Source organism: Sarcophilus harrisii, chromosome 6 (assembly GCF_902635505.1).
Source record: "Sarcophilus harrisii chromosome 6, mSarHar1.11, whole genome shotgun sequence".
NCBI lineage: Eukaryota > Metazoa > Chordata > Mammalia > Dasyuromorphia > Dasyuridae > Sarcophilus > Sarcophilus harrisii.
Genome location: NC_045431.1, coordinates 957,405 through 976,327, shown reverse-complemented (window position 1 = coordinate 976,327; position 18,923 = coordinate 957,405). Strand labels below are relative to the sequence as shown.

The 18,923-nt window shown below is 38.2% G+C and overlaps 1 protein-coding gene across 4 annotated transcripts in view; it reads right to left on the bottom strand.

The window, feature by feature from the left end:
- Window positions 1-18,923, bottom strand: part of C6H4orf50 (chromosome 6 C4orf50 homolog) — a 141,093-nt gene that overhangs the window by 15,679 nt on the left and 106,491 nt on the right. Inside the window, exon 17 of one of the 4 annotated variants that reach the window (XM_031942707.1) lies at window positions 10,428-10,510. The exons of the other annotated variants lie outside the window; for them this stretch is intronic. Coding sequence (XP_031798567.1) covers window positions 10,428-10,510 — 83 coding nt within the window. The remainder of the gene's footprint in view (window positions 1-10,427; window positions 10,511-18,923) is intronic. 4 annotated transcript variants of the gene reach the window in all.

Sequence of the window (18,923 nt, the reverse complement as noted above, 5' to 3'; positions counted from 1 at the left end):
AGCACACAGTAGTCACTCAATAAATGTTTACTGAATGATAGAAACAAAGATGAAAAAGAAAATTAAGAGACAGATAGGAACTCTCATCTGTATCAATAGTTTGGAAGAATGGGGTACAAAGGGGAAAGAGAAGAAGCACTGATTTTATTACTATACCATATACATGGATCTGAAGGATTCTTGTGCTCCCAATTGGAGGCAAGAATCCATGGGTACAAATGGGGAAGAAGTCAGCCAATGATGGCTAGAAGGAGGAGGAAAGGGTGGCAGCTTAATGGTATTTTCTGAGCTGCTGGGTCATTTGTCAACTTTACAAAAACAGCAAACAGGTCAGCTGTATTTCAAGGGCATATATGTGGGTAACAGTGGAGAGTCACCTGAGAATTGCTGAACAAATACCACTCCTTATTTCTGATGATTCATGGGGGACAACCAACACCCCCAGGAAGAATATATATGGCATTGCTAAGGCTCAGAGAATGTTGGAAAGAGGAAGGTGGGGGCACAGGTGATATTTCATTATTAGTGCTGATTATAGGTGGGGGAATCAGAAGAAAAAAGTGGAATTGAGAAATGAACACATGGCTAAGATAGTCACTAACAATGAGATTTAAGATTTCTGAACCCAGTTTAGAATTTAGGAATAATGAGACCTTGTCAAGGCACTAATAAGGGCCAATAATAATAACAGATGCCTAGAATCCTGGAAAGCCCATGCAGAGGACTTTTGATTAATAAGAAAGAAGAAGGAAACTTCCTACATTAACTTGACAAGTCTGGGACCCCAGAAAGTAGCCAATATACCATAGAAAGGAGAAGAAAAGAGCAGAACCAGAAATTCATTGAAGAGGAAATTCAACAGATCAACCCATACCCTCAAAAATGCCTATAAACAAACAGAGACTTTGTTCTAGTTTAAGAGTTTGATTAAAGCAAGCAAGTTGGAAGCTAACGCTAAAACTGGAGTGGAAATTATGGTGAAAGTATGGTTCCAGAAGAGTATACCTTATTTATAAAAGAATGGAAGAGATAAAAGGTCACTAACCTTTAACTGAAATTCACCATGACCTCCATTTATGAGTATAGGCAACAGAACTTCTTCTGAGAAGGGGTACAGATGCTTCACCAGATTGTCAAAGGAGTCTATGAAACAAAAAATTTAAGGACCCCTGCCTAAGAGCCCCACACAGTGCCAAGCATGCAGCTGGTGCTTAGTAACTGCTCATCGAGTTGAACTATCTCCAAGAGGGAAAGATTTATGCCAGAGTGATAAGCTTGCAGCCCATTGATATAAATTGGTCTAAATGTATTCAGAAGTCCCTAAACTGTCCATTCTACTTAAGTGAAATATTACAATATGCCTACACAATGATAAATAAATAAATCCCTTGGGCATGAAGCTTGCTTTAATAAAGGCAATTTAGCCAGCAGGGATCAGGCACGAAGCTTCTGAGACACAATAAATACACTTGGATGGAAAAATTCTCCTGGGACAAAAGAAAATAGTCCAAATCATAAGCAGTGATACTAATGTAAACAGAAAGCCATGTCTGTCCATAATTTTCTGGGAACCAAATCCAAAGGGCCAGGTGGGAGGGGACAGATACATCCTAAAGCAAATGGTTCCAATGACAACCAAACTGAGTCGGCCAGGGCAAATATACCACAAAAGGAGAAAGGAGGAATTGGCAAGAGGCCCATTTTCTTCAGGTCACTTTCCCTCTCTGGGTCTTGATTCTCATCTTATAAATAAGGAAATTAGACAAGATGATCTCTAAAGTTTCTTCTAGGTCTATGAAGTGCTGTCTCTTTCCCCCCTTTTCCCCTACTGGCCATATATGTCTTTCAGAGTAAGGCAGAGTATTGTAATAGAATCATGGTGATTGGAGATAGAAGGGACCTTATAGATCATTTTTCCTAGTTTCTCCAGTTTTAGAGATAAGGAACTGAGACAAAGTGATTAAATGACCATGGTAAGATTCTCAGCTGATTTTATGTAGAGATGGGAGAATTTTCTTTTTAAGTATGTAGGACGTGAGGAACCGGCACTTTAATTATTGGTATTTCTTTCTCTGTTCTCTGTGGCCTAAAAGTTATGGAGAACTGGATTTGAGATAGTGGAATTCTTGGCCAAGTGTTGCCAATTGTAAAGATGAAAAAGAGATTTTAGTCTTTTAAAAATCTTATTACAATTAATTTATCTTTTATCAAATCCACAGTCCAATATTATCTGATTCCACTTGAATCTCCAGATTGAATTACTGACCTGATCCAGAATAGAAAAATACCTAAGATCTCTCGCAGATTCACAACGAATCATATGGTGTAAGAAATGGAAAAAAATTAAGATACTCTAATTTCAGAGTCATGTTTTAGGATATGTGGACCTCCAATGTCTGTGCATGGATTTCAGGGAATCTAGGAACTTGGATGTGAAAAACTACATATTTATTTTTACCAACTACTAATTAAAATTTATTATTTAAAAAAATGTTATCATCTACTAAAGAAGGGAAAGGGACCTGTATGTGCCAAAATGTTTGTGGCAGCCCTGTTTGTAGTGGCTAGAAACTGCAAAATGAATGGATGCCCATCCATTGGAGAATGGTTGGATAAACTGTGGTATATGAATGTTATGGAATATTATTGTTCTGTAAGAAATGACCAGCAGCATAAACACAGAGATTTTTGGAGAGAATTACATGAACTGATGCTAAGTGAAATGAGCAGAACAGGAGATCATTATATACTTCAACAACGATACTGTCTGAAGATGTATTCTGATGGACATGGATTTCTTCGACAAAGAGAAGATCTAGTTCAGTTCCAATTGATCAATGATGGACAGAAGCAGCTACACCCAGAGAAGGAACACTGGGAAATGAACATAAACTGTTTGCATTTTTGTTTTTCTTCCCGGGTTATTTTTACCTTCTGAATCCAATTCTTCCTGTGCAACAAGAGAACTGTTTGGTTCTGCACACATAGACTGTATCTAGGATATATTGTAACTTATTTAACATGTATAGGACTGCTTGTCATCTGGGGGAGGGGGTGGAGGGAGGGAGGAGAAAAATCAGAACAGAAGTGAGTGCAAGGGATAATGTTGTAAAAAAAAAAATACCCAGTCATGGGTTCTGTCAATAAAAGTTACAATTTTTTTAAAAAAGTTATCATCTTATCATTTACTTTAAAACATTATTCTAAGAGGGGACCTGTAGCAGCAGCAGCAGTAGCAGTAGCAGTAGCAGTAGCAGTAGCAGTAGTAGTAGTAGTAGTAGTTCTAATTATAGTAATGATGGTGACATAATAGCAACAACAATAATTAGAAGTTATATATTACTTTAATTTTCACCAAATCAGGTTATATCAATTAACTCATTAGAGTCCCACAATAACTCTGGGAGGTAGATCCTAATATCATCCCTATCTTACAGGTGAAGATACTGAATTTGGGAGGAAAAAAAAGGTTATGCATCTTGCTCTCAAACCACATAGTTAATAATAAAGTCTGAAGTAGACTTCAAACGCAAGTCCTCCTGATTAAGTACAACCTCCCAACCCAACCGTACCACCCAGACTGCTCAAGATTTGGAATCCCTAATCTAATCTCTTCCTCAGATATTCTAGCTGAGCAAACTGAGGCTCTTAGTAGCTAAATTGCCTCCCTGTAATTACAAGTATAATAATTAGGAAAACATGAAAGCAAAAGTCTTTTGAGTCCAAATCTCGTTCTTTCTAACTAGGTCCTGTTTCAGGAAACAGCACAGAATCACAGGAGCCTAAAAGCTGGAAGGTAGCTCAGAACCTAATGACATTGATCCGTACAAGACTGAGAATCTGTGATAAACTATCCCCTAATAACTGGTGGCTGCCTTTGCAACTCTGACTTATTTCCGGGTCTGCCTTCAGTGATTAAGCAAACAGACCTTCTTAGGTACTGTGCTGGACAGTTCCTGCTGTCTTGCTCCTATGTCTTTCTCTTTCCAAAACTACTGATTTCCATCGCCTTCAATTAATTTTAATATGGCAGTCTTCAATCCTTCTGTCCACCAGATATGCTCTAGCATATCAACATCCTTCCTAAAATGTGAGTCCTGGGACTGTATACAGGGCTCTAAATGTGGAAGATGAGACAGAAGACAATGGGAGTCTAAGTTCCTGTGTTCTGAATGCTGTGCTTCTCAAAGAAGCCTGAATTAGCATGAGTTTTCTGGATCTTCTCTCACTGCTGATCATATCAAGCTTGAGGTCCACTAAAACTGTCAGATCAACTTTTATAGGTTTTTGGGCAATGATATTTTGCCACAGTTTTAACATCTGCAAATGCAGCTTGTCTTCTCTTTCATTCCTAGAAATAATGAGGTCTCATCTCTCTGTACTGTCTCATATATGTCTCCTTCACCTGAATCTGCTGCAATTTATCATGATTCACTGTCTTGTAGCTTTTCCGACAGTATCAATTCACTGGCCTAATCCTCTGTATCTGGCTGCCCAGCTGCCTGGGGGAAAGAAAGGACATTAAATTACTATCACTCCACTCTAAGCACCCAAAGGAGAGATGAGCAGCTTTCACCCTCCTAGTTTTCTCCCTTTGGCAAAGTATTACTGGATACGAATGATTGTTGTCGTGAGATTTTTTGGGGGTAGTAATCCCCAAACCACTTTATGCATATTTATTATAGACCTAAATATGCAGAAATATACATTATTCCTTTCCTTGACCTTCAAAATTCTAGGTAATCTGGCTTCAACTTAGCTCTTCTGCTTTATATCCCACTAGGAGTAGTCTTTTATTCTGTGTCCAGACAATATAAATCATTTGCCATCTGTTGTGAATTCTGTATTTTCCATTCTTTACCATTCCCTATGCTAGTTTTCCAAAACCCATTCCCATGTCACCTCATCTCTTCAGGTTAAGTTCCTATTCATCCAGAATTTTATTTCTAGGGCAACAAGGCACCTGAGAGGCCAAATTAAAAAAAAAAACTGGGGAAGTTAAGTGACTTGTCCAAGATCATAAGGCAATGTCAGACATGAATTAACCCATGTTCTCTGATGAAGTCGGAGTCATTGTTTGAGATTAAATCCAAATATGAAATCTTTCTTGGAAAAAAACCCTGAATCCTTCACTCTTAGATGTGACCTTTCTTTCTTATGAGCTCGCAATTTATATTATAGCCCTTGCATACATGCAATATGTATATTTGCAGATTTATAGGACTATATCTCATTCATTATTTACATTTAGTAAATGATTAGTAAGATGTGTCACACTTATCAAGTGACTTCACTAACCCGACTCTAACCCTAACCCCCACTTGCTCATCTTTCAATATGCTTTACAAACCCTAAAAGAGATAGGGACTGGATAAGATTTAGAACTGCATTTTTGTTGGTATAAGGAACTCTGTTCTTTATAAGTGAACATGAAGCAGAATTCATTTGTGCACCCATCTGATTCTGGAATATTTTTAGGGAGTTCATTTAAGGCCATTCAATTTCTTTTTCTAAGATAAGGTTAAAAATAAAAAAAGATAGAATTATGTTTGTATCCTATTTCCTCTTGTGTTAATATGAGCAAATGAACTATTTTTAATTTTTTTATTTATTTCACTAGATATTTCCCAATTATATATGTAAAAAATAACAATTTAAAGCAATTCAATTCCAAATCTCTCTCCCTGCTTCCTTCTTCAGAAAGCAAACAATTTTATAATGATTATGTGTGAGGTCATGCAAACGTATATCCATAGGATTCATATTGCAAAAGAAAATAAAAGAAAACCCCCAAAAAGTTTAAAATGTTACAAGTAGGTTCATCAGTTCTCTCTCTGGAAGTAGAGAACATCTTTCATCATGGGTTCTTTGAAATTATCTTGGATCATTATCTTGATCAGAGTAACCAAGTCTTTCATGGCTGATCACTACAATGTTGCTATAACTATATACATTGTTCTCCTGGTTTTGCTCGCTTCATTTTGCATCAAGGTATGTGATGTTTACCAACTCTTTGTGGGAGTTTTTTTTCCCCTGAAACTATCCTAATTGTCATTTCTAATAGCACAATAAGATTCCATCACAATCACATCCCACAACTTTTTCAGCCACTCCTTAATTAATAAAAATCTCCTTGATTTCCAGTTCTTTGCTAAGAGAGTGAGCGTAAGAGAGGAAAAGAGAGAGCGAGAGTGAGCACTAAAAGGTTAAATTACTTGCTCAAGATCATATATATATGTATATATATATATATATATATATATATATATATATATATATATATATCTTATGCTTGTAAAGATTTAAATAAATAAATTTATGGACCAATTGCTTCAATTCTCTCAGTTTTAGTTTCTTCATCTATAAAATTGGGAGAAAAACAAAAGTGTAACCTTCCCAAGCTGATTGGTGATCAATATATGCTATGATCATCATAAAGGATTAATAAATGTTTAAATAAACCCAAATGGGAAAGAGTAAATGAAGTGATGAAATTGTGGATCTTTGGAATAAGGAAGCTACTGCTTCCACTCAGTTACCAGTGTGTATGTGTGTTTGTGTGAGAGAAAGAGTCAGACAGACAGACAGAGAAAAAGAGACAGAGACAGCGACAGAAAGACAGAGAGAGGAAGTTTCTCCAAGCCTTCTTTATGAATCATAAATATAGGAAAGTTGCTTCCACCCCCTTTGGAAAAACAGTTTAGTTGAGTGGAGTGATACAAAAAGCTTTTTAATGTGATTGAAATGTCTACCAACTAAAGGCTCAAATAGCCAGCAGGGCCAAATCATTTTTCTTATGTTCACAACTCCAATGCTCTATGTCACAACACAATCATTGGACTCTGGAGAAAAGATTGAATTATGGAGTTTTCTGGCCCCAGGCAAGGGTCTCTGGAACTGTGTATTGCACAAAATTCAAAGCCTGTACATGTAGGGTTTACCAAAGTCTCACAATCAGGGGCAATGAATAGTATTACTAGCAACAAGAACTCATTTCGATAGTGTTTGTAGGATTAGAAAGAACCTCTCTCACAACAGCCCTAACAAGTAAGGGTGGAGAGCAAAGATCCCAGAACTTGCAGTCATCAGACCTGGCAAGAATCTGCTGATCCACCATTTATTTAGGGTTAAAGGAGTTATTTCATCTCGATTTCATTACCTTTAAAATGGATTTCATAGCATTCACAATGTATCCTTCCTGACTGGGGGAAAGGGATGGTTTAAAAAGCAGCTAAGAGAAACTTTTAAGTACCAAATACAAGAATGCCTTGTGATATCCAGTTCTACTCCAATTGTTTCTTTCCACATGAAAAAAACTAAATCAGTATTTTTTTTTTACTCTTTAAGTCATTGAACATTATTCATAGGAATACAGAATTGTGAGTTTCCATAGTATGATGGGTATAGTGTGACTTAGCATCAACCTTGGGCTCCAGGCCCTACAAAGTCCCTGAAAGGCTTGTAGGATTGGAAGCTGGAAGGGATCTTAGTGATCCTCTAGTCCAGCTCTATTATTTAACAGATGAAAAATTGCTGACACAGAAAAAGGAAGTGACTTATTTGAGATCAAACAGAAAATTAGTGTCAAGATTCAGGACTAAAAGAGAGCTCTTACTCACAACCCCTTCTGTTAGCCCATTTCCTCATCTGTAAAATGAGATCACAAATATTTGTTGTTTCTATGTCACAGGGCTCTTTTTAGACTCAAATAAGATCATGGATGTAAATCTCCTCATCCTCATCCTCAACATCTCATTACTACTACCACCACTGCTCCTGCTGCCACATCAGAAACCCACTGAGGGTAGGATCCATGTCACATTCCCTTTGCGTACTTCCCTATCATCCTACTCGTGATCCCCGGTACTTTCTGTGAACAAAGGTCCCCCTCTGTTCCCATTTCCTTTCCTATGTTGTCTCTGCCATTAGAATATAAATATCTTGAGTTTAGAAACTTCCTTTGGTTTTTGTCTCTAGAGCTTATCTCCATCTCACCTGTAGAGCTCCTGTCATCTCTCCCAACAGACAACAAGTTCCTTCAGAATACGAATTGCTTTTGGGAGGGTTAATTTTTTTTTATTTACAAAACATATGCATGGGTAATTTTTCAACACTTACTCTTGCAAAATCTTCTGTTAGGAATTGTTTTTTGTCTTTCTTGTACCCCCACACTTGACACAGTTCCACATTGTGGCTGACAATTAGTAACTTCAGTCATGTCTGGCCCCATTCGGGCTTTTCTTGGCAAAGATACTTCTCAAATTCATTTTACAGATGAGGAGACTGAAGCAAATAGGGTGAAGTGACTTGGCCAGGGTCACACAGCTAGCAGATGTCTGAGGCCACATTGAAACTCATGAAGATGGGTCTTCCTGATGGCAGGCTCAGCTCTCTGAGCACTGCACCACCTAACTACCCCAAGCATCATGGGCACTTGATAAATGCTGATTGGCTGACTAATTGTATTTGTATCCCTAGAGTTCACTACAATGTGCAGCACATAGTAGATGTTTAATAAATGCCTCACTCATTCATTGTAAATCCATAGCAGACACTTACTGCCCATTCTCCAGCTCTCCATTGCCCTTGTTATCCACAGCTCTGATCCTTTGGAAATGAATACGTTGCAGACTCACCAGAACCACGTTTGTGATTAGAAGGTAAAATTTTGGACCGTAAAACATCAAAGAATCACACGATCATACCTCCTCTGTCAATACACACCCCCCACAATAAAAAAGCTCTGAGCTGTAGTTTGATGTTTATTGTCTAAACAAGATAACAAGAATGAGAAACACTGTTTGCTCCATCCCTAGGTTTCACTTTAGAATCATTAAGAAATACCCATAAACACAGAAGTCAATTTAAGATCAACCCAAACATCTCCTCTGTTGGGGAGAGTGCACTGGGGATGGGGCACATGACAACGGACAGAGCTTTGGCCCGACATATTGTTGGCACTCAATAAATGTGAAATTGTCCTCCTATTTGGTAGTTACTGAGGAAAATGACTGCGGGATACTTGGAAGGAACATATAATGAAAAGGCCAGAAGAAAACAGACATTCCCTCCTCTTTGTTTTCTTGAAGTTTCAGCATGAAATACAAAAGCTCCCCCTCCCAATATTCCAGAACCCCTAATCTGCAGGCATGTGGGCATTCATGCCCATTTGTCTGCAGGTTTTTATTTGCAAGTCAATCCACATACTGTAGGTGAAGGTCTTTTCCACTTAAGAACTTAAGATTTTGACGAATCATAGACCTCCCCCATATGGAAGGAACTCGAGAATAAAGAATACTTGAGAAGTTAAAGCAGAACAAGATGACTTGGGACCAGTCCAGAACACCCAACGGCATCACTTACTGTAATAGTTCCACAGCTCAGAGTTAGCCAAGGCCCAGAGATTTCCCCAGTGGCAGGGATTTTCTCCTACTTATTCCCTCCTCACCCCTGGAAAATACTTTGAATCATGCACTGGCTTTTGCAGTCACCTTGCATAACACAATGGCTACAAACCCAGCTCTTCAAAGAAAAAGGGCAGTGGTTTCTTTATATAGTGTTGGCTCTGACAAGGAACTTAGAAAGAGGAATACATAGAATTTTGAAACCAAGATTATTTATACCCAGGCTTATTTTAAAGACTAAAAAAACTAAGGCTCAGAGAGGGTAATTTCTCTAACTTCACACAGGGATCTTTTATTTTCTTATGCTTTTCATATATACAATCGACCAAAAGGCAAATCTGGTTTTAAACAAGGCAAACCTGGCTTTCAAACATCATACTACCTTGTTGTTAAGATAGTTGGACAATGGTTGACTGAGGGTTGAAGCCATGTTCTTTGAAAACTGGCGTGCTTTGTGCTGAATCAGATCTCTTTGCCATTTCAGAGGTACTATCTATAGGCATTGCCCCACTATTTGACTGCAGAAACAAAAACCATTAGGTACTGTGGAGATCACATAGCCCAATCTTGTCACTTTACAAATGAGGAAACTGAGGTCCAGATAAAGAAATGACCAGTCTGCTAGTGACCTCTAGCTTAGCGAAGAACCACAATATGCCCCCTGATCTTTCCTGATAACCAGTTCATCATCCTTTCCACTGCACTGCCCTAACAAAATCTGACTGGTAAACTTCCATGGGAACAAAACCATCTGAGAAAGAATGGCTGCTTTGAACTACCTGGCGTTTTGCCCACTTCACAAGGGTTTCCCACAGATGAAGTGAAGCAGTAACAAACTAAGAAAAGCAAGGCTTTAAGGACCTCTGAGTGTCATAGAACAGATCCAAGTACAGCTGGAAAATAATCGCTGATACAAGAGCATCCTTACCTAAGGAAAGGACCACTACATCTGCAAGGAATGTAGCCCAGCTGGAACATTTGTCCATAGATCCCAAACAAATACTGAATGCTTCTGGCACTTACTTTTTTTTCCCCATCTTCTTTGGTCCTCCAACATTAGCACCTTTACAGGAGGCTGGTGGGCTTAAACTTCCGCTGCCAATCGCCTGCAAACCCCAAATACATTCCTCTATTAATTCAAGATAAATAGAGAGGGCCTTGGTCTCTGGATGCCATTATAACAACTATTCATAGTTTGGAAAAGAGAATTTAAAGCTTTAAGGGATCTTAAACATTTTCTTGATCAACCTCTTCCATTTTATAGAGGTAGATGCCGAAGGTCAGAGAAATTAAGAGATTTGTTCAAATCACACGGGTCTTAAGCAGCCGAACCAGAATCCAAACTGATATCATCTGGTTCCAAATTCAGATTTCTTTCACTTTTTAATTTCCTTTCACTTCATAATTTTTATCTTTATAATTTTCTTTCACTTTATAATTTTTAAAAGACATTTTGTACCACAACCATCCTAAAAGGTGTTATATATAATCACATATACATAATATATTAATAAATATAATATATAATACACATTACAATTCCCATTTTAAATTGAGGCTCCAAGAATCTACTTAAAAGTCACATTCAAAAGATAGAGGAAGGAGTCAGATATTTGGCTCCAGGAGTTCAATTCTAGTGCCCTTACCACTACATCATACAACTGTAAGGTGTTAAGTCACGCCAGGCTAGAGTTCAAATGCTACCTCTGACGATTGCTACGGGACTTCTGTGGTGTGCTTCACAGATCTAACTGAATTGGAGGATCAGATGAGACAATCTGAACCATTTGCAAACTTAAAGCTAGAAAAGTGCTATTGCTTGTTATTTCATTTTTAACAAATAGGAAGGATAGCAAATAAAGATCCTCACTTGTGGCTGAGAAATAATGACTCTTTATGTGATAAGAGCAAATAAGCTCTTGCACTTGATCATCTCAGAATGAATAGTTTTCTTTCCATTCCCTGTCATTAAGAGATCCCTCAGGAGTGAGGAAATCAGACATTGCACACCAGGTTTCTACTTGTGTATTTAATGAACATGCTCCTCTGTATGTAAACTGAAGCTCCAAGATTAAATATGCCACTGCCATTAATATGGGCTCCCAGGTCTCTGTGAGGATACAGAACCTGATTTTCAAAACCAGAGTTTCTGGAACAGAAAGGCAAGTGGTTGCCTTTTCTGGATTCTACCCAGGGTTGCATTTAGGCCCTTTCAAATCTATCCAATTAGTAGATAAAACCAACTGTGATCTCATGAGATTTTGGGAGTCAGGGTTAGCTTTGAACTGCCAGTCCAGACAGCAGGTTAATTCCCAGACACAATTTGACTTAGAATCTGGAGAGCATTTCGCAGATTTATTATCAATATGGCAGGCCCATCCTTCACCCGGCTGCCTTGTGATTTTCAGTTCTTTCCATGGACACGAGGTAATGAGCTACCTCAAAAGGTAATGAGTTTCCTATCACTGGAGGGCTTCAAGCAAGAGCCGAATGCATTTGTCAGATATTTTGCACATTCTTGTTTGTGTAAAGATTGAAAAAGACTGCTTCTGAGGTCTAACTGAGATCATGTGTTCTGTACTTTCAGAGGTTCTAGACTCTCTGCAACAGGTTCTCATGAGCTCAGTGATGAATGTATCAGCTACAGGAACACCTCTCCCTTCCATGTAGTCACTACTTCCCTTTCTGACACTGAATGGAATAATGGAAAGAGCAATGGGCTCAACCTCTAGCCTCTGCTGATCTCTCTGGGCTTCAGTTTCTCCATCTGGAACAAGCCAAGATTGAATTAAATGATCTCTGAGGGCTCTTCCAGATCTCTCATCGTTTGGATTTCCTTTTGTCTGAACCTTTCCTTCTTGACCTGCTGATCACTTCTACCCATCAACCCCCAATATGTCTTATCTAGGATAGGATCCAAAATAGAAGTATGGGGAGTAGTCAGGGAGATAAATTGGGGGAATCAGTGATATTTCTCCTTTTCCCAGCCATCACTGTTCCTGTAGCTGCTCCCCATTCTCAGCTCCTCTCCAACAGGCAATGAGCAGCAAAGCTGAGATTCAAACTCGGTGCTTTCATTTCAAATCTGGCATTCTTCTCAATGCACTCCAAGGGATCTCTAAGCTCCTATTCAGTTGCAGAATCCTATGATTCTGGAAGTGCAGAGGAACCCAAAGGAGGAACTTTCCATAATGCTGTGTAACTAAAAAACCAGGGTTCAAATTCTGGTTCAGCCATTGTTCGTTCATTTAGTTTTAAGCAACTTACTTACTCTCTCTGGACCCGTTTCCTTATTTGTAAAATGAGGGGACTGGACTAGATGAATTCAAAGTTCACATTTTGTTCTAAGTCTGTTATCCTGTGATTTGGTAAATAGCCTGCTGTAGATGATGACTCATTACCAGATTCACTTCCTTACACTGGGGCACCCCAGTCTGTCCCCTCAAGTGCTGTATTTCCTCTCCTGGCAGCTCAGTTCATTTTGTAACCAAACTCTCGGCAGGACTTTGAGTACAAACAAAACCTCTTTTGTCCTCTAGGAGGGGTGGAAAATAAGCCGAATGGAATTTCAGAGACTGGGCTTTTTATACTTAAAATTCAGTCAATACTTTGTGAGACTTAGTCCAAGGAAACAACAAAGCTGGCCCAACAAAGAGCGAGGCAAAAGCTGACAGGGTCTTTTTTTCCAGCTTTTAAGACACAGAGAGGAATATGAAGGCCTTTCAATGGAAATGAAGCAAATCTTTTATAAGGGGAAGCAGCAAGGTTAGTGCCTAGGTGGCAGAGTTTAACTCTGGACTATGCATTTGCATCTCTCCAGGATCTCAACAGCAAGGTCACTAGGACCGAGCAGAACACATTTAATCCTTCTTTCACAAGACGGCCCTTTTACACCCTTGAAAATCACCATCTATGTGGCTTCAAGCCTTTTCTTCCCCAAGATAAATATTCCTAGTTCCTTCTTTCACTCTTCAGTCAGCATAGTTTTGAGCAATTGTGTTCAAATAGAAATAGATCCCTGCAGGTATATATTGACTTAGAAAAATATAAATTAACATCATCTCTGTCATATTGTGTTTTCATTTATTTTCTTGCACATTTCCCAATTACATTTTCATCTGGCTCAGCCACACTCTTGAGTTGAACACCTCTGACCTGATCTTCACCATCCTTATCACCTTCCTATTTATGCTCCTCAAAATATCACTGACTTTTCTATCGTAGTTTTTAAAAGTGAACACGGTCCTTCAGTTGATCTGACCAAAGCCATCTTCAATGGGATGATTACTCACTTCGGTGTGATTGCAGTACCATACTTTACTTAACATTATCTAAGCTCATATCCAATTCTTGGGATAACTCATCTTGACCTCAAAATTTACAAAAACCCTCACATTTTTTTCAGATAAAATTCTACCTTGCGAATATTAGGAAGTTGAGTTTTTAAACCGAAATGTTTCCCTTTATACTTATTACATTTATTTGTTCCTGTTAAATTAAGGATTAGATTTGTTCTTGACCTTGACAGAGAGAACTAAGAGCAATGGATGAAAGTTTGTAAGAAGGGGGTTTTAGTTTAATATAACGAAAATATAAAGAAAAACTTCCTAATAATAAAGGTCATTTAAAAATCCTTGGGCCTCATGAGGTAAGGGTACACTTCAAGGACAGATGGAATAACTGGTTGGGAATGAGATTCCTTCCAATTGTGAAGCTCTGCTCTTGGGGATTAGGAAAAAAGTCAATTCAACCATCCTTCAAAAAAAAATCAATCAGAAAATATCTATTGAGTGTTTGTGCTTCTATGCTGGGCCCTTTGCGAGAGGTTTTGCAAAGGGGGAAGACTTTTTTTTTTAATTTCATTTCTCCCTATTAAACCAGCTGGACTGGCACTGCCTCAATAAAAGTGTTTTCTGCTGCCCTGTGGGTTTGGGAATTAAAAAAGTGACCAAAGAAATGAAGCATGGGGGCTTTAGCATTACGATGATGAAAGCTGCCTAAGGTGACATCTGACATGACATTACAGTGTCTAACATGGGAACTCTCATTCTAGGAAGGGATGCCTCTCTTTGAACACCTTCATAATCCAAGATCTCCCTCAGGAAGGGGCCATGTCTAATCTAATGCCTAGAAGAATGCTAGGAAGTATCTCCTTCCATGTTGTAATATTTCCCTGATTCTCCTAGATCTGGTCTTGGAGACCACTAGCACACTAGATGAGTCTCTTCTCTCTTCCACATGAAAGACACAGACAGACAAAAATCACCACATTGGGGGCTGTTGGTCATAAGATAATTAAGCTCAGGGCTGGAAGGGACCATAGAGACTGTTTGATCCAAGTGATGAGCCCAAGATTACAGGAATAATAAAGAAATGATGGAGCTAGGATTGTGACACAAGCTCTCTAACCCCAAACCTAATGCAGAGTCCTAGCTCTGACTTTGTGAATGAACAAGGAAAGCTCCTCTTTGGGCTTCAGTCTCCTCATCTGTCAAGAGAGGATAATTATAATTGGGCTGCTTACCTAAGAAGAAAAGCGCTTACTAAAATTTAAAGCATGCATTATTTATCTTACTGTATTTTATTTGTTAATGATACCACCATCATTACTACTACTACTACTACTACTACTACTGCTACTACTACTACTACTACTACTACTACTACTACTACTACTACTAATAATAATAATAATAATAATAATGTGATGATGATGATGATGATGATGACCATCAAAAATAATAACTTGGTCACCAGAAATAGAAACAGTTCCTATCTTATTCAACTTTTCAACCATTTAAAACTGGCTGAGAAGTTAAATGAGACATAACATTAAAAGGTCTACTTCCTATTGTCCTCACATTATGGTAGCCTCCAATAGATCCCCTACCATACTCCTTATCATTTTGATGGCCTTACCAAAGTAGGAAAAATGTTAGAATCAGCCTTCATTGCTTAGAGATAAAAGAAGCATCCACAGGACCATAGATCTAGAAATGATAGGGAATTTAGTTTATCCCTTCTCACTTTATGGATGAAGAAACTGAAGTTTGGAGGGATGAAGTGACTTGCTGAAGACCATTTGACTAGCAAGCATCAGAGAGGGGATTTGACCCAGACCCTGTGATTCTAGAAACAGAAGTCTTCTCAACAAACCCTTTTAATCAATCAACCACTTGATTACTGAAGAAGAGCATTAAAATTTGTTGTGAGCAGATAAGTTAGAAAGGGAAACATGCAGGGCTATATAGTTTTAACTACTTCAGCAGGAAAGAAAGTAGCAAATACATTCACCTAGAGAAACAAGACACTAATCTTCTCTTTCTGACATTGACCCCAGAATGTCATCTGCTTAAGCTACAATAAAACAGTACCATTGTCACAGGGGAGGGTGTTCGTCTCACAGTTTGCTGTCGCACACATCCATTTTATCTAGAAGCTACAGCAAGTTATTTTTAAAATCAAGCTAAAAATCAGGGCAGCTTCAAATGCAATTGTCATTTATACAATGGAGGGCTAGAATTTCTCCAAATGGCAGTGATGGAAATTACATATAAAAACATAGGAGGTAAATTGTATGGACAGCTTATAGTGTGGCCTGATTACCATGTGAAGCCTTGATTATTATTAGTCATTTTGGGCTATAACTTAAATCTCAATAACTTCCTAATGTATTTCTCCAACATTAATATTGAATGAAAATATTTTATCCTACTTTTACATAGTAAATGGAAGCTCAGGTAGGGTAACTGGCTTGTCCATGATCTTAGTGCTAGAAAATGTTGAAGCAAAGATTATAATAATAATAGCAAAAACCATAGCAAATCACAGTAATAATTAGTATTTATATAGTGCTCTGAGGTTTGGAAAGTGCTATATAAGGATCTAATTTGATTTCCAAATTCAAAACTCTTTTCACTCTATCATGGTCTTTTCCCAGACTGTTAGACTCCACTACGCTATCATAGCATCTGCCAAAATCCAAGTCAAGTATGAGACTATCGCATGGAGCCCATGTGTGGCAGGAGAACATGGCACCCAGGTGGATGTCTGCCATTGGTATAGGACTTTGCAGAGGTAAGAATATGTCAGCGGTTGGGAATCCAGGCAGACAACTTATAAATTTATAGGAGGCAGATATTAGAAGTCATAGCAGGAAAAGAGATAAGTAACTGGAACAGAAAGGAAAATGTGATACTCATAAGGGATGTTCATTTTCTATTTAAATGTTTGAGAGAAGGTAAATATAGTCACAAATGCCTGTCTATCTCTGTCTCTGTCTCGCTCTCACATACACGTAACATAAGAAGTGCTAATTGAGTTCCATTTCCCATCCAAGGAAGGATATACATAAAGAAAATATAATGACATACCCTCAGCTCCTTATATAAGGGGGAGGTGGATCAGAAAGATAAGCACTTAGATCAGAGGAGACTATTAAACATTTTATAACAGAGAAAGCACAGAAATACAGGCATGGGTAAGGAAAAGAAAGATATAAGAATACAGCTGACATGGGATACCATCAGCTGATCTCTCCCCTTTCCCCCAACTCAACCCTATGTCTATTAAAATCATCACCCTGTATTCTGGTAAAATGATCTGGACATTTGCCTCTGCTCCATAAAGGCAATTTATTGCTCAATAAAAATTCATCATGCGCTTTGTTTGGAATGCTCAAAGGACTTTGCATCTCAGGAACCTACTGGCCCATATTGTTGGATATTTATATGAACTGGGGTTCGTCTCTAGAACACGTGTGCATTCTAGTCTGTACCCAGGGAATGATCTCATTCGACTATTTCTAAGAATGGGGCAGCCTGGAGAGAGGAACCGTTGTTTCTGCCTGTGGGGTGAGAGGCAGAAAACAAATTAAGCAGACCTGGGCAGTTCATGAGGCATAGATACAGAGGTGACAGAGAGTGTTTATTACTTAATTAATGCCTTTCTGTGTGCCAGGCTCTTCATTACTTTGGCCTTTTCCATCGTTCCCTTGCAATGGACACCTTCCTTCCCTCCTTTTCAGCTTCTTTGTGGACACTGTCTTCTCCCATTGATCCTATGCTCAAGGGCAGGAACTGCTTCTTTCTGGTACTGGGCTCCCCAGTGCTTAGTCCAGTGCATGTTACATCGTAGGTGTACAAAGGATTGTTGGCTAAGATATAAATACAAACGTGACAATCCCTGCATTAAATGAGTTTGCACTCTAAAAAAGGTTGCCTGAGAAGGGGAATTAGAATGAAGGAATATAGTAGAAATGGCATGGAGGCTGTACTGACCAGAATAAAACAACTCAAAATTAGCTCTAGTTCTCATTTAAGAGAATGTTTCGGGGCTCTCTGCCCTCCATCTTGACTCCTCATATAAAGCACTCCTGAAAGATACATAAATCCTTTACAAAATGGAGCTAATTTCTGACACAAGGCCTTCTTCATCCTGACATCTCACACTCCAGAGCAAGGACTGATAATCATATGTGCCTAGTAGACTGATCTCCACCAAGAGAATTGGATCTGCAATCTGATGAGCAAGGTTTCAATCCCAGCTCTGCTCTTTACTACTGCCCATGTGATTATGGGAAAAAATCATTTTCTCTCGTGGGGCTTGGCTTCTTTTTATAAACAATGAGGCATTTTGGCATTATTTATTATATTATTTGTAAATTCCCTTCAAGGTTTACATCCAATGAGCCTATGACCATTTATTATTCCTAGCAAAGCCAGGCTGTATATGTTCTGCTTGTGTTTTATGCCTGTAAAACCGATCTCTCCTCTCCTTCTAAAATTAAGTTTCTATGACAACTATTGTGTCATGTGACTAGCACTGGTAAAAGATTGAAAAAAAGAGATCTTAACTATGTAAATATACTAGGTTCTAGGAGAAGAAACTGTAAAAATGAATACAGCAAAATTTGTAGGTATTTCTCTTTCTATGAAATGATATTCAATTCTTCCAATCATTCTAATAATTTTATCTATTTCAACAAGAGTTGAAATGGATCTTCTAGTATTGCTTTCAGAGACTCTGGATATCCTGTTATAAACTGTAAGAAAGTTGAATAATGTCAAAGGAAACATAATGTATATGTTGCATTCCTAGATCCCAAGATAAAGTCTAGGAGTCAAGCTTTTGTAACAGTTTATATCTGTTCAGCAATTCATGGTTGCAAAACATTTTCACATCTAATATCTCATACAATCCTCACTATCTCATGAAAAAGATGCTATAATTATCATCATCTCCATTTCAAAGTTTGAAAGTTGAGGCTTAGAGAGATTTAATAACTTCTCTAAGAGCTGGTGGCAGAAACTCACCCCTCTAAATCTTGTTCAGTTTTCTTTACACTGTCATTGTAATCTGTCCAGATGTTAAATCTTGTCATTTAACACAAAAGGAACCATTAGGGTACATCAGTTAGAGAATAAAAGACATGGACTAAGACAGAGGCAGATGCTGTTTTCTCTTTACTGAATGAACAGAGAAGTAAAATAATAACAAGAATGTGTTTTAAAAATCTAA